At 47.9% G+C, this 16,787-nt stretch overlaps 1 protein-coding gene across 4 annotated transcripts in view; it reads right to left on the bottom strand.

The window, feature by feature from the left end:
* PTK2 (protein tyrosine kinase 2) overlaps nucleotides 1–16,787 on the bottom strand; it is a 254,738-nt gene that overhangs the window by 34,094 nt on the left and 203,857 nt on the right. For all 4 annotated transcript variants that reach the window (XM_088022737.1, XM_088022738.1, XM_028105631.1 and 1 more), the window contains one exon: nucleotides 3,034–3,145. In XM_088022737.1, the coding sequence (XP_087878863.1) occupies nucleotides 3,034–3,145 (112 nt within the window). The remainder of the gene's footprint in view (nucleotides 1–3,033; nucleotides 3,146–16,787) is intronic.

Genomic DNA, 16,787 nt, shown 5'->3' with positions numbered 1-16,787 from the left:
CATGTGCCAAGGTGACCACGGCTTCGTTCACTGTTACGTCTGCAACAGGTCTGCAAATGCCAGCAGAACAGATGAGGCCAATGACACATGGACATTATTATGAAATGGATTTTGCTCTCACGGCCCTCTGAAGTGGTCTTGGGGACCCGGAGGTCCAAGAAATATATTTTCAAAACTGCCGAAAAGGATATTTTTAGCCAGAGGCTCTCCACTGATCCGATGGGGACGTGCAGGACAACTTGCAGCAATGAAATGAACCCAGGCTGCACTCCTCATGGGCAAACTTCTCTGAAGATTATTATTGTTTGAAAAAATTGGTATTAAGTACCGATGAAGAAACTGGTAACAGGTTTTTAATAATTAGCTTTGCAGTTATAATGCTTTTGCCATTAATTCTTATAACTAAGACTTTAAATTTTTTTAAAGATTTCATTTATTTATTTGAGAGAGAGAGAGAGGGAACACGAGCAGGGGCAGTGGCAGAGGGAGAAGCAGGCTCCCCACTGGGCAGGGAGCTCCATGTGGGGCTCGAGCCCAAGACCCTGGGATCGTGAGCTGAGCCGGAGGCAGACTAAGTTTTTAATTTTGAATCTTGAATGTGGGAGAGAAAAATATTTCACTTTAAAAAACTAACTAGGCTACATTACAAATTTTATTAGTACACAATATTCATCTACAAAAGCCAAAATCCTATGTGAACGGAAGAAAATGAAGTGGACTTTGTTGTCCAAAGACAGCACAGTGAGCACCATAAAGACTGACGAAGCTCCAGGGTTCCCAGGTCACAGGGTGGAGGAAACTGCGGGATGCGACACTGGGCCAGCATCCTGGAGACCAGGACTTACTCGTAGCTGGGTCAAATACAGGGCCCATATGAGCAGAGTCTGATTCTACCATAGAGAAGGGAAAAACCGCATCCAGACCTGGTTCTGATTGGCAAGGGAGCCAAATAATTAGTGTATTTGTTTATGTTCATCAAGCATCTGTACATTTACACTAGTGCAGATGATTTTCTAGCCATGAAAACGTAATCCACAGGTTGTCAACCTTCTCCTCCAAGTGTCAAAGAGTGAATATTTTAATCTGTGCAGCCATGCTCTGACTGAGTGTTTGACCCTGCTGCAGCCTGAAACCAGCCAGGGACAAGACACAAACGAAGCATGCAATCCATTCCGATAAAACTCTAATCACAAAAGTAGGCAATGGGCTAGTCTGCTGACCCACTGTAAAGGGCAGAACAATCTCCAATTATAGAGAAGAGTCTCAAAACAGGCACTTTGAAAAAGGTCTCAAAACCAGGAAAAAATGTCTTTGTATTCTCAAACAGAAAAAGCCTAACCTCATACTATAGCATCTAAAATTTAGCCAAATGAAAATGATTAAACATCCTACAGACTGGGATATAGGAGAACGCCGAGATGGACAAAGTTCTTTAATTCTGTGGGCTTGGGGGATGCTGCAAGGTGTGGTGCTCACCACCAAGTGCGTATAGCACCTGACGCCTCCCTGACTCCCTCAAGGGCCGCAGACGCAGGACCTCCCGCGGCCTTCACCGCACCCCCGAGGGGTAGGGATGTTAACACGCTTGTTGCACAGCGAGGACAGTGAGGCTGGCAACAGGCAGGGGGACTGCCCAGTCATCAGAGCCCCTCTGAAGAGATCCACTTGGCCCCTAGGCCCGAGGTCGAGCTTCGAGACTCTCCCACCTCCCAGGCCCAGACCACTGTCCCGTTGCTCCCGAGTTAAGAAACAGGCAAACGTGTATATACAAAGGGAAGGGCCGGACATGTTGGGATGAGGGGCTCTCAGTTCTCTGTTTTTCTGTGGGTAACTAAGGGTTTATGGTTGTTGTTAAACCAGGAGACACAGAAGCGTACTGGTTTTGTCACTAACTCACTCAAAGGAACACCAGTTGACAGATGGTGTGGCCTGCCTCCTCTGGGCCTCAGTTTTTCTACTTGTTCAGGAGGCTGGACTAGGGAACCCTTCACCTCTAAAATTCTGAAGAATTGTGTCAGTCACCTGTAGTCACCTTAAATGTGTGATAACGTTTACCGTTACACAGTTGAAAATACCAAGAAGATACAAGCTTTCAGGTATCATAAAAAAAATAGGTACAATATTTAAATCGTACTTTGTGCTAATGGGCCTCTGAACATTTTTCAAAAAGAAAATGAAGAATTGTCAGCTTAATATATTTTTAGCTCATTTAGTAGCTAAAGCCTATTATCTATTTATATTCCAGAAAATGTTCTAAACTGGATTATTCATGGCAAGTAAGCCACTGTGTAAAAATACCATTCTGTCAAAAGCAAAAGGTGTATAAAGAATTCTTAATCTCATGGGAGTGTTTAAGGGCCAACTATGTCCAAAACCTCAGCCACAGTGTGGCTGAGCAACAGGGGAAGGCTTTGGCCACCTCCCAGAGGTTGAGGATTTGGAGACGGTGGACAGGCAAGGCCTGGAGATGTTGCCTGCAGATCTTAACACGCGAATGCAATGTGCCTCCAGTCCCCAAACCTAGAAGCCAGACACGGACAGCAGGCAGGGAATGCACAAGGCTCTCACCCAAACCCTACCCTAAAGGAACAGGGTTAGGTGCAATTTGACTCAATTTAAAATAGAGCAAAATGTAAAGCATTCAGGTGGCTGGTTTTAGTCCATTTGAGGTTTTCATCCCGACTCGATCCTTAGCAAGGTCCCTGACAAGCAACAAAGGAAAACCCTCCTCCACACCTGGTGTGCTCACTGGAGTCTGAGGATGGGGGGTGGGGAGCCAAGAGAGAGGCTTTTAAGACCACATCTAATCTAAGGGCTTGAGCCTGACACCGGCCTACAGCTGAAATGCAAATTAGGAAGGGAGTGCACGTGAGGGTAACATGCAGGGCAAACGAGCAGGAGCAGTGGGGCTGTAAGGACGATTCCTAGAACCACCTGATGCTTGGCTATCTCCCCACACACAGCAGCTGCCTACACCATCCACCTCGAAAGTCAGCAGGAGTAATGCCAAATGGGGGTAGGGGCCTTTGCTACCTTGGGTGGCGCTTCGTCGGACCCTCCGGAGTCCCAGGACACTGTGACCTGTCTTCTGGACTCCATCCTCATCCGTTCTTCTTGCTGAACCTTCTCCTCTTCCAGGATTGTGCTAGAGAGACAATACACGGTTTAAGGGGAGCTGACAGCCAGAGTGAGCGAGCACACACCAGACCCCACCCGGGCTTATCTGAGCAGCACCAGCCAGCTAGCTAGAGGAAAACAATGAGGAAAGGGAGATCGGATCAGGTTTCTGAACTCTGCACAGGATGACTCTAGAATAGCCTCAGTCCCAACGGCAAGTCGGTTTTCAGCACAGCCGTAGGTGAGAAAGGGACAGCTGGGAAGACTAGGAGAGCTTGCAGAAAGTCAAAGATGAGCCGAGGGGAGGGGGTGGCGGGGGAGATGTTTGTACACCAAGTTTATTTTGAGCAGAACAGAACTGCCCTGAGAAATCCCAGGCAAGGCTTCATCAAGCACGGCCGAGTGCCGGGACGGGCTCCTCACACGCACACAGACCCCCAGGTCCTGTGACCACAGCAGCACGCAGGGTGACAAATTCGCAATCTGGCCAATAATCTCCCTACCCCGCTCACTACCGTCTCCCGAACTTTCAGCCTGGCCAGTGCTTTATCTCACCCGGAAAATGAGGACGCAGGCAGCCGGCCGCCGCTCCTCACCGCAGCCCGGCAGAGACTACCTGCCGCCCTGCCCGCGGCCACCGCTCCTCGGGCACGGCTGCGCACCTCCTTAGCCTTGGCCGCCTGCCATGCCGCCCACCAGCTAGAACGCAGCCGGAGCGGGCCCCCGCCAGCTCCCCGGGCCGCAGGACCCTGGGGGGCTCGGCAGGCGCCAGGTCCCCGCGCCCCTGGGCCTCACCGCGGCCGCGGCTCTCTCCTGCACGCCGCCAGCCCCTGCTCGGCCTCTGAGAATGACGCTCATTCACGGTTTCGAGCCTCCGGGTGGAGCGCCGTCAATAACCAGCCAGAATTACTCATGAAAGAGTGAGGTCAGCTGCAGCAGACCCTTTCTAATCTGGGAATTTGCTCAACTGTTTCAGAAAGACATTCCTGCCTGCCTGGGGGCTGGAGCGGGCGGTTTCTCACACAAGCTAACTCCTGCAATCACCTTTAAGTCAGGGAAGGACGGACAAATCCACTTCATAATTGCTCTGAGTCAGCAAACTGTTACTACAGATGCAAGGGTAGTTCTTTTTTTTCTTTTAAAGGCACGGCAATGTTTTCCTCAGTGATGACATTAGCGCTTTAAGAGGAAAGCTTTCAGCCAAAAGATTCTACTCCCTCCTGAAAATATGATTTTGGTTTTCTTCACACTCCAGCTGGACGATCCCAGCTTAGAAAGGAACACGGCACCTTGACAAGCTCCAGACAAGACCAAGAATCAGTGTCATGCTCCAGACTGGCCAGGGGCGCGCCGAGCCAGCGCTGCTGGGGACCGAGCCCTGGGGCCGAGGATGGGGACTCCAGTCACAGTGCACCGTCGGCTTGCCTTGTGCTCCCACTGGGCTGAGCGGCGACCCGACAACCCACTCTCTCACGCAGAGTTAGTGCGGATGCCGGAGCACTGCCGTGTGCATTAACCATGACAGGCAATCGGGGAGTGAAGCCACAACCAGCAGGGTCAACCAGCTGAGTGGCCAACAAGAGCCGACACCAAGCCTACTGCACTGTCAACAGGGAAGGACTGCAGGCCATCTTCTTTGAGATGGACACACTGGGTGCAGGAGTCCAGGCTGAGATCACTGGCCTGAGAGAGGAGCTGGTCCTGGTTAGTTTTTCTGCACGCTTCTCTCATGCAGGGCCCTAAATAATAGACCCTGAATCTGAATTTCCAAACATCGTTTTAACAACTGAAAAATCCATAAAAATCAGGTCAAAAAAATCAAGAAATTTGTCTTTTTCAACTTCTTCAAATAACTGAAAAACAGGCAAGCTCTGAGAAGGCCAAGTGCAACGACATATTCTTTAGTGCAATGGGAACTGCATTTTAAACAGGTCCCATTAAGGCAGTTGATGTCATATGGATTGTTCTGTGAAATGGGTCTCCCTGGTCTTAAGGTTACTGTTCCCCATGAAAAGCTCCAAAGATCCCGTGAGGTCCCTGCCACAGGAGACCCTCTCCCCTGCTCTCTGACCTACCGAATCGACTGTCTGAATCCTTCAGGGCAGCCCTTCTATCACACAAGCACATACACCACTTCGCTCTTTGTGGGGTTAGACTGTCTGAGTCCCGCCGCTGTCCCGCTCGGACCCTGCTTCCCTGTCGGTTTACAGCGTGTGCACACGACAGGCACCGAGGTCTCTCTTTCCCCAAACCTGCCAGTTGCGCCCCTGGCAGAACAGTGGTAACGGGGATGGGAGTACTATGATCTCAGTACTTGGTTCTCATACCAAAGATAACATGTCAAAATGCTTCTGAGAAACCATCATTTGTTGCTCAGAGCAGTCAAGAGTATAAATAACTCATAAAAGATCTGTTTTTACAATGGGAGGGCTATTCCATAGATGGGAGTACAAGTACACATGGAGACATTTCTGAACTTTTCTCTTTAGAGCTGCTGCAGAACCCAGAGCAATAAACTAGAATGTGCAGAGGGTCAAAGAGGTCAAATTTAAACATACTTTCCCAAACTGCAAATATTTTTAGTAGCAATACATTCCATGTGAAAGAGTCTGGCTGCCCGATGTGAGCTGGCAACGAGCCGCCATGGTTTCTCTGGGGAATGGCGGTTTCTAGGGCTCAAACTTCAAAGTAGATGAACCAGGGAAAGCTCGGGCTGGTCCTGTACAGAAGGTAGGACACGTGGCCATCCTGCCTCTGGTCACCCACCAGTCCCATCTAGTGAGATGTGTGAAGGGGAAAGCAGGGCTTTACATGGTGTTTCTTTTTTTTTCCTTACTTCCCCCACATCAACACAGTCCTCAAAGTCATCGATCCGGAGGACAAGGACACAGAGCGTGTGGGGCTGCTGACTGTTCTCTGGGCCTGCAGTGCTTCCAGGGAAACCTGCTCTCACGCCCTCCACCAGCTAGCATGGAGAGGTCTGATGAAATTTCCGTTCTGGAGCGACAAAGTGTGATTTCACTTCTAAGGTATTTTCATGGAGAGTAAGAAAGGGGTCTAATAGGTTCCTCGTTTCCAGCACTGAGCTAAGATGCAAAAACAAATCTTCAACACAGACCAGCTTTAGAGCGGAAAAGGGCAATCGGTCCTGAGTGGCTGATAATTGAGCCATCCAAGCTGTGGGCAACAAGCTAGAAATCGCACATCTGCTGGCTTCTGTGGGGCAGGCCTCCTTGCCTCTTTCAGCGTGTTCACTCATTCAGAAATGAGAATAATACTGTCTACCCTACCCATTGTTAGGGTGGGAAATAAAGTATATGGGAAAAAACCAGTAAAGCTTTGAAGTAAATGTTAGTTAGCTCCGTACTTTTACCTCATCTTTTACCACCAGGAAAGAAAGGTTTTCTCTAATTTCTGGCGTTTCCCCTGTGAGCAATGCACTACTGTTCTTCTCTCTGAAACTACAAACCATTTCTTCTTTTAAATATAAGAAATACTCTTTGCTCGAATAACGTTTTCTTAAAGATTGGACTTTAGGGGCGCCTGGGTAGCTGAGTCGGTTAAGCAGCTGCCTTCAGCTCAGATCATGATCCCAGGGTCCTGGGATCGAGCCCCGTGGTGGGCTCCCTGCTCAGCGGGGAGCCTGCTTCTCCCTCCCCTTCTGCCTACTTGTGTTCTCTATCTCTCTGTCAAATAAATAAAATCTTTCAAAAAAAAAAAAAAAGAGTGGACTTTAATCACCTAAGCATCACAAAATCAGCCTGGGTTGATAGGCTACTTAGGTGAATCTGGAAAACATCCAGAGAAAGAGCAGCAAGAAATTAGGAGGGAAATAAGCCAAAAGAGAAAGAGCTCGTTTTGGCAAGTTCACGGGAATACCAGTTTTGAAACATGATCTCTTATAATTACCCAACATTGCCTCACCACAAAGGAATGGAACTGACCTTTTAACAAAAAACCCCGCCTGATATCTTTGCAGAAAACAAGTCTGGAGCCTTGAGATCCAGTCATGGATGGCATATCACTCAGTGGCTGACCTGTGGCTAAATGCAAAGCCATAGGGTTACAGCGTATGCCTCTGCTCTTTTTCTCTTACAAACAGGCAGAGCAGACTGGATGTCTAGTTCATGAATGCATCAAAACTGCATTTCTCTTCATGTATCTCAAACTGTAGGAAATAATGCACTTTGGTATGGTGGTGGCGCTGCCCATCTCAAAATTATTTTTAAAAAATGTGATTTCTACTAAAATCTTTCTTTAAAAATAGTGACCTCTTTCTATTCCTGGCAAGTCTGCATAGCAACTTTTTGATGAACCCTCTTGCAGATAGCAACTATGGACAATGACATAAGAAGCAACCCTGTGACCGTAGAGGAGAGCAACCCACAGCAGCTGGACTCTGATGTGGGGCTGGCACTGAGGGCGAGGGGCCCTGGATGAGACCCTGTTTTTTAACGGCCATTCGCCAGACAGCAGACCCTAGTCTTCTAAAATCTGCCCAAAACCCTAGCTGAACCTGGAACCATGCACACACAGGACAGGCTCCAAGCAGCCCAGCTAAGGCGAAGAGAACTGAATCGAGATGTGGGCTACTGCTCACAGCATGAGGAGAGAATCTGTGATTTGAGACCAGCCAAGTTAATTGCCTGCTAAAACAAACAAACCATTCTTCAGAGGAATCTAACTGAATCCAAAGTTTTTGCAATCTATCATTCACAATGTCCACTTCGTAATTTAAAATTACTCGATATACAAATAAACATGAAAACGTGATCCATTCTCGTGAGGAAAAAACAATGTAAAGGAGGCGACTCCAAAGATGGCTCAGAAGTTGGAATTAGCAGGCAGGGGCTTGAAAGAGCTATTATATTCAAGGACATAAAGGAAAATCTCTTCATAATTAATGGAAAGATAAGAAATGTTAGCAAAGAAATAGATACTTTAAGAAAGAGCCAAATGAAAGTTCGATAATGAAAAATACAGTATCTGAAATAAAATCTCCACAGGATCAGATGACTGGTAGGATGGAGATGACAAAACAGGGAACTTGAGGACAAATCAATGAAAATTATCCAATCTGAAGGACTTGGAGAAAAAGACCGGAGGGTACAAAGGAAAAGAACAGGGTCCCTGGGATGTGAAGGACACTATCAAAAGGCTTAACATACATGGAACTGGAATTTTAGAAGCGAGAAAATGGAGCAGAAAAAATACCTGAGCAGATAACCGTGAAAGTCATACATTTACAGATTCAGGAGGGTCAGTGAACCCCAGGTATGATCAATACAAAGAAAACCACACCCAGCACATCCGAGCTAAACGGCTAACATCCAAAGACAAAGAGAAAAACCATGCAAGCAGCCAGTAAAAAATGACAAAGCACGGACGGAGGAACAATGATTTAAAAGGCCAAGGACTTCTTATTAGAAATAACAGAAGTCAGTGGAAGAACAGCTTTAAAGTGCCGGAAGAAAAAAAATAACAGCACTACCATCAAGTCGGAACTCTGTTCTAGTGAAATTAAGTTCCATTAATTTTCAGATAAGAACCCCAAAAAAGTGATGGAATTCATCACCAACAGACGAACACAGAAAATGCTCAAGAAGTTCTCTGGGTGAATGGGAAAACAGCAGAAAAAGCCTCTTTAGGAAAGAATGAAGAACACTGTGAGGGGTTAAATATGAAAGATTGTTTTTTTTACTTTCCATAAAGTACTATTTAAAACACACAAAAAGGGGTGCCTGGGTGGCTCAGTTGTTAAGCGTCTGCCTTTGGCTCAGGTCATGAAACCAGGGTCCTGGGATCGAGCCCCGCATTGGGCTCCCTGCTTCCCTGCTTAGCCGGGAGCCTGCTTCTCCTTCTCCCACACCCCATTTGTGTTCCCTCTCTAGCTCTCTCTCTCTCTGTCAAATAAATTAAAAAAAAAAAATCTTAAAATAAAAAAACACACAAAAAATCTTATTTTGTGAGGTTACTAACATATACAAATGTGACCTATATGACATCGAGAGCATAAAGGACTGAGGTGGTGGCAAACGGACCTTTTCAGCTGCAAGAACCTGACACTGTAAGCACAGCACAGCTGTTAACTCTAAGTAGATGGGGAAAAGTTACATGCATATTGTAATCTCTAGAGCAATCACTAAAATTATAATGCAAAGAGTATTGCTAAAATGCAGATTTGGGGCTTAGAGGGAGAAAGAGGTGCAGAGAGAGGCTGTTGGCTTCCCAGTGCTGAACTCTCAGCCAAGCACTGATGGCCTGAGCACACAGTGCTTTTGCTTCCCTCCCAGCTAGGCTGTAGATGCATGTTCACTTGTAACTGGAACGAAGCCAGCGTATCTCCCTTTGTGTCCTGCATCCCTCCATCCAGCCACAGTCCCCTGTCCGTCGGTGAACTGAAGTCGAGGGGAGCCACGTGCAGCCACCAGCCCTTAGCTGCCCAGAGGGAAAGGAAGACCTTCATGGCTGCTCCACTCTCCCCTCATGTTTTTAGGGATAATAACCCTGGAGACAAAATTCAGTGAAGGGGAAGGAAGAACAGCTGCAGAGAAAACAAAACTGGTCACAGAAAGAGAACTGAAGGGAAGGGTTCTGGTGGCTACTAGGGTAAGTTTGAGGGTTTCCGCGTGGGCTCTGATCGTTAAGAGTAAATGCATGGATGACGGACATGTTGAGAGGCATCTCTTTACAGGTAGAACAAGTGAGGGGAGGAGAAGAGTTCGAGGGGAAATCCAGGAGACTGGGGTGGGGGCACCCTGAGGCCGACGGGCAAGAAGGAACACTGGTCTTGGAGGCGGGAGAAAGGGGCCCAGGGGCTTCCCTGTCAGCTGCACAATCCAGGGCAAGTCATAGGACTGTTCTGGGCCCCAGGCTCCTTCAGTGAAAAGAGCAATAACAACTCATTCTTAAGAACTGCCATGAAGTCAAATAAGGTAAGACACGTAAAAATGATGTGTGAAGCCATGTAGGTGCAGAGGACTAATTTTTATGAAATGCATGTTTAAATCTCCCTGGAAATCTGTTCATACAAACCAAACACAGATGCAACGGAAAAGCCTGGAACACCTATGCACGGGCAGGAGCCAATGGCAGGTCAGAAGGATCCTCACATAAACAGTTAAGACATAATTCCTAGTGGGGGGGCGCCTGGGTGGCTCAGTCGTTAAGTGTCTGCCTTCGGCTCGGGTCACGATCTCAGGGTGCTGGGATCGAGCCCTACATCAGGCTCCCTGCTCGGCGGGAAGCCTGCTTCTCCCTCTCCCACTCCCCCTGCTTGTGTTCCTGCTCTAGTTGTCTCTCTCTGTCAAATAAATAAATAAAACCTTAAAAAAAAAAAGACATAATTCCTAGTGGAAAGAATGTAAATGTTATATCAAATTCCTATTAAATTTCAATTTACTCTTTACTTTTAATTACTGGTAAGACTAAGGACCAAAAACCCCCAAAAAACCCCCAAAAAACCCTTGAAATTCAGATGCCATGAATGTTTTTTATAATTTTTTATTTAAGGTTTCTAAAAATTTACCTAAGTAAATAAACATGACCCCGAGATCAAGAGCCACACGCTCTTCTGACCGTGCCAGCCAGGCACCCCCAGATGCCGTGAACGTTTTAAGATGTCTTTAGGACCAACTGAGAAATTAATTACTCTTCTCGATAATATCTAGACTCAATAGGCTAGCAAGGGAAGGGAAATACTGGTACGATGACTAAAGAGGAATTCAGACACCACCTTTGAAAGGAATTTTGGAAGCAAATACAAAACTACTTAAAAAAATACACAGAGAAGAAGCACAAATAACTCCTATCATCAATCAAACCTAGAGCTTTTAATTCAGAGTCCATATACTAGGATAAAGAATCAGAAAAGATTAAAAAGACTTGTATAAGATGCTGTTCAGACTAAAAACTTAAAATCCGTGTCTATAAAATGTCTTTGTGCTTTGGTATCTGGATAATGATAGCTCACACTTTTGAATTCAAATAACCAGGTTTTTCTTTAACAGCAACTGATACTTTTTCTTTACCCTAAGGCTGCCGGGTCCCTTCCGGATCTTCAGGAAAAGCTTCGTTGTTACTACCACTAGAGTGGCTGTTAACAGTGTGTGCACCAACCCGAGTCACGGGCCACATACAGTTGGAAGCATTTCACATCATTTCACGTAACCCTGGAAACCAGACTGCAGGAGGGCTGTGTGACCCTGCTCCTACAGGGAGGTAGTCACTTGCCCAAGGTCACACAGCCTTTTCAAATTTCTTTTTAAACTGTAACCTTCATAACACAACACACATAACTCTCAACAGAGGTTAAATTCCTCCCAACTCAAGTGCTGTCTGTACCTTACCAGGTTACACTCCTCCCCGCCCCCCCAAGGGGCCGGCACCCTCACAGACTGACCGAAACCAGTCTGTGTCCCGAGGAGCCCTGAAACTTCACTGGACTATGATACTGAGAGGTAGTGTGGAAAAACATGTCATCAGTCTGGGGCTGTAGCCACTTCAAGCTACATCCTAACCAAACAGATCTCTCAAAAGGCCAGCTTTGCTTGATAAAGTTTGAAAGCAAACACGACAGTATTAGCTCAAAATGACAAACAAACCCCTGCCCCCAAGGCCGACGCGGCAGGCCGCACCCACACGCGCTGGCTTCTGTCACTGCGCAGAGCCTCTCGGTCGGCTTCCACAGTGCTCCCTACCTTACCTGGGGCTCCGAAGGCCAGAGCGGCAAAGCGCAGCACACTCAAGAGATGACACAAAACACAATGAACAGGACCAACGCTCTGGGGCCAGCGCATGGCAGCCAGGTGGCCCTCCAAGCCCACGGGTGAGGGCCTGTGTGCCTCTGCCAGACACGCTGCCTTTGCCTTTGGGGACTTTCTCTGGTTGATAGTCAAAAAAAAAAAAGTAAGAAAACCAGCTTCAGGGATTCCTTATAACACTGTTTTTTTTTTTTCTTCCTTCTTTTCCCTTTTTAACTAATCATTAACAATTTGCTCACCAGTCGCAATCACAACACAGAGCACGTAAGGACATCTAGCTGTGTCTCAGGTCAAGGCCCAGAGTGTGCCAGCTGACAGCTTGGGCCCTGGACTCAGGTGGGCTCGCTACGAGTTCCAGCTCTGGGACCTCAGGTGAGCTGCCTAACCTCAACGGTGGTGATACTACCTCCAACTCCAAGGACTGAGGGCCAAGATGAAGTGATGTGGGGAAGTGCGTGGCACAAGGCCTGCAGACCGGCTATCAAGGAACATGGTATTTGTTCGAAAGGTCTTCCTGAAAAGCACTGTGGCAGAGACCAGCTCAAATCATGGAGCGTCTTCCAAAGTGATACTTACTAGGTCAGCGTTCTTTAGAACAGAAACGTTCAGGTTAACTGTGATATTCTTTATCACTTATATTCTTTTACCTAACCTTCCTATGTGAAAACAGCGAGCCTAGAAACAAGGAGTAATTTACAAAGGTTTAAAAACCACTATGGCTGGAACAATGAGCTTCTGTTCACTGCTGGGACCAGAGCTGGTGTATCCGCTCTGGAAAACCAGCAGGACCTACTGGTGCTACACCTGTGCACGCCCGCTAGCTCTTGGGATACACACCCAACTTCAATTCTTGTACCCTTGCACACCAAAAAGACACAGCAGTGGCCTTCACAGCTCCAAGCTGGAAAGAATCTAAATTTCCACCAGGCAGATGAATAAACTATGGGATATTCACAAACAGAACACCACAAAGCAAGGAGAAAGAGGTGCAATTATCTGATACCATGGATGATCTCAAACTAAATGCTGAATAACATAAGCCAAGAACAAAAGAGGACATACTGAGTGGTACCAATTACAGAAAGTTCAAAAGTAGGCAGAACCGATGCATGGTTAGCAGTTACCCTCGAAGGGCGAACAGTCATTGGAAAGGGGCATCTGGCGGGTTTCCGGAGCGGTAGCAGTGTTGGTTTCTTATTCCGGATGCTGTTTACGTGCGTGTGCCCAATTTGTGACAATCCAATGAGCGGTTTACTTCTTGGCATATTTATATGTTCACACCTTTTTAGGTCAATACAAAGTTTTAAAAATATGGTATAAAACTTTAAATTGATAATTTTATTAGTTTATTTCCCCCATTTGTCTAAGAAGGATTTAAGAAAGCACACGTTAACATGTTTCCCTAGACTTAGCTGAAACAGACAGGCTTACTTTCACTCCTGGGAAGCATAAGCTCCACAAGGGCAGATACTAAAGCTGCTTATTGTGGTTTCCTTGGCACAGCAGCTATCAAAGAATTAACTGAATTAACCAGGGATTATGTGATTTTTCCATTCAAAAGCTACTTGGGGCACTCTTACAGCCTGTCAGTCCTACAGGGCAAGCACGCCACGGTACACAGAAGGAGTCATTTCCCAGGGTGTTGCTACTGGGGAGCTTTTACACTTGGTACCAGGCTGCCCGCAGGCTCACCTCCTCGTCCTTCTCTGTGGATTCACATCTACGAATAAGAAAGTGGGACATGAGGAGGACAGATGCTTGGAGTCATGGAGATCTACCCACGGAAGCCTGACCCAAGTGCTGTCTGACTCTGCTGGACAAGATTCATCCCGAGAGCCACTTCTCTCAACTCAGAGTAACAGACAAACTAATGTATGGCCCACAGCTGCATGGGATCCCATGGTGATCTGAGTCCATTCAAATTATTTTCTTTTTTTAAGATTTTATTCATTTATTTGACAGAGAGACACAGCGAGAGAGGGAACACAAGCAGGGGGAGTGGGAGAGGGAGAAGCAGGCTTCCCACTGAGCAGGGAAGCCCGATGGGGGGCTCGATCCCAGGACCCTGGGACCTTGACCTGAGCCGAAGGCAGACGCTTAACCAACTGAGCCACCCAGGCACCCCAAATTATTTTCTTTTAAGGTAGACATGGAGGATGGGACTTGGGAAACATTTTTAACTGACCTCTGGGGTAAACTGCCTGAAGTTTATTACTTTGTTAAACAATCTTTGATATAGTAAAAATTTTGTAAAACTCAATAAAAGAATCTATTTAATTACTATGACACACTGTTACCATTTATAAATGTCCAAGCAAGCTATTATGAAGTTAAATTTTATTGGCCTCTTTGGTAGCCATATTACACATATATAAAATGCAAAGTCAAACTCCATTTCTGACTGAAAAAGAAAAACACAGAACAAATTAACGCTCAGTGGCCTGTGCTAACTGCAGAAGAGATCCATAAATCACAGCCTAGGCATATTATATAGTCGTGGGTGCGTGTGTGTATGAAATTGTTATATTTAGTTCTAAAAATTCACCTTGGATAGTTCTTGGAACTACTTTACCTAAAGGAACAGGCCTTCAGTGAACCCTGACGTGAGGGTCACGCACGAAGCCATAACTGGAGCGGCTGTGGGGCCCCACTGTGCGCGGGCCCCTGGCCTGCGGGTGCGCGCGGCACCGAGGTGAGTATGACGATCCCTGCCCTCAAGGAGCCTCAGTCTAGTAGGGCTGAGACATACTAGACTGTGAGCTCCTCGAGGGCAGGAAAGGTGCTGTAGTCCTCTCGGCCCAGAGACCGGGCCCCAGGCTCAGCTCTCGTGCTGCTCACAGTGAACACGGGGCAGCCATCTGGGGCAGCGCAGGGTGAGCACGACAAGAAGAACAAAGTGCTCTGGAGACTCTGCGGGCGGAGGCTTGTCGGCTGTGGAGCCACAGAGGAGCCGGCGTGTGAAAGCAGCCGAGAAAGAGGAGTAGAGTTTCAGCGGGAGGAGAAGGAGGAGTTCCAGGCCGAGGTGGGTTAGTGCGGTCACAGTGTGAGAAAGGGGTGGGGACACACCATCGGGCCGAGATGGAAGGAATCTTCAGTCTACTCTGGGAGCCTCTACCTGATACAGGAGTTACGGGAGCCCACGGAGGGCTGTTCGAGCAAGGGAGCCACTCATCCACAGCAATGTTTCAGAAGATCAACTAAGGGGCCATGCCAGATGGGTGGACAGTCCAGGTGGAGGAGCAGGGGAGGGGGTGCCCAGCTGGCGGCGGCGAGGAATTCCTGCTCACTCCGAGACGGAGATGAACACAAAGGCACCTTTGGGGCCTATCGAAGGTGAGGGCCAGGGGCTGCCCGGGAGGCAAGGCAACAGATTTATTTTAGGACGAACGTGGCGCTCAGCAGCAATGCGAACGCGGCTCTGGGCCTGTGAGAAGAGGCAGGATGGAAGCTGGAGACAGACGGAGGTGGGAGGTTGGCTCGGCCCAGGAAGCATACTGAGAGAAAGGAGGACGGCCCGGGACGCGCAACACGCAGGGCGACCGCGGAGGAGCAGCAGGTCGGGGCGTAAAGGAGGGGTCTGGGAGGCAGGCAGGTGGAGCGGTGGAACTGGTGTCAGAGAGGGAGGAATCTCAAGGACATAATCTGTCTAATTCTGAGGAAAGATCAAGGAGGAACAAAAAAACGTATGAGCAAAACATGAAATAAAGCATGTTCAAAACCCAGCTCTAGTAAGTGAGAGCACGTATCATGAACTGTATGAGAATTGAGAACCTGGAGATTTTTAGCTTGAAGAAAGCTGTGTACAAACACCCGAAGGACTGTCACATGGAAGACAGAGCTGTGCTGTCTATGGGGCCCTGAGGGTGGGGCCAGGCCAGCAGGTGCGCAGCACGGGGCCAAGGAGGAGCCCGTTCCGCAGTGTGCTGCTCATCGCATGGTGACGAACGGCTGACCCACCTCCCCTACCGGGCTGCAAACGCTGGGGGCAGGACTGTGTTTTGTTCACGGTTGAGTCCACGGAACCTGATTAGAATAAAGTGGGAGCTTAGCCAATAATTCCTGACTGGGTGAATCTTTTCTACCTCTCCCGGTTAGCCTTCATTCTTCCGTGAAACACGCTCCCTGCCCGGAGCCTTGGCTAGCAAGCTGAGCTGCCTGAAGATGAGCTGGGGCTACAGGCAGTCTAGAAGGCTTCAAGCACTGGGGGACAAGATGGGCCAGAGGAGCCACCGGGGTCTTTTGGACCCTGATGTTTGGTAATTTTCTATGAAAAAAGATGAAGATACACCAAGTTTTAAAAATGTCGCACAGCATCAGGGAAATACGAAGACAGGTGATACGGCACACGTTACACCATGGTGCTGGTTACACGCTAACGCTCCCATGTGTATGTACCACATTAAAATACCTTGTTTATTACAGAATTGAGTCTCAGTCTAGACTTCAATTCGACAACTGTTTGTTGAGCACGTGTTAGTGCTCACCTGCGCCTGCGCCGGGGCCACAGCAACAAGTAAGACACAGTGATGCCCATGGAGAGCTTAGAGCCCGGTGGGGGACCCAGACGTGCAAATGAGAAATTCTCCAGGCCAGGGGGCACGGTCAACTCTGTGCAGACACTCTGAGGGGCTCAGCACACTAACAGGTCCCTGCGTGCTCCCTCTAAGGAACTGGGAGCTACTGGAGGTTTGGGTCTGGCCGTGGCTGGCACAAATCAGGAACCATGAAATGGCAGCTGAATAGGTCATGTGGATGTTCTGATGACAACAAACAGTAGCATCGAAAAGGTGCCAAAGAGTGGCTATCTGTTTGGGGGCAGGGCCAACCAGGGCAGTCCCCTGAAGGAGCTAACATCTGAGCTGGATTCTGAAGACCACAGAAGTGGTTAGCAGGTGGCACAGCTGGGGG

Source organism: Eumetopias jubatus, unplaced genomic scaffold (genome assembly GCF_037043125.1).
Source record: "Eumetopias jubatus isolate StellerSeaLion01/CBP00866 unplaced genomic scaffold, mEumJub1_p1.0 scaffold_4, whole genome shotgun sequence".
Lineage (NCBI taxonomy): Eukaryota > Metazoa > Chordata > Mammalia > Carnivora > Otariidae > Eumetopias > Eumetopias jubatus.
Note: the sequence above shows the minus strand (reverse complement) of the source record. Positions and strands in the feature narration are given on the sequence as shown.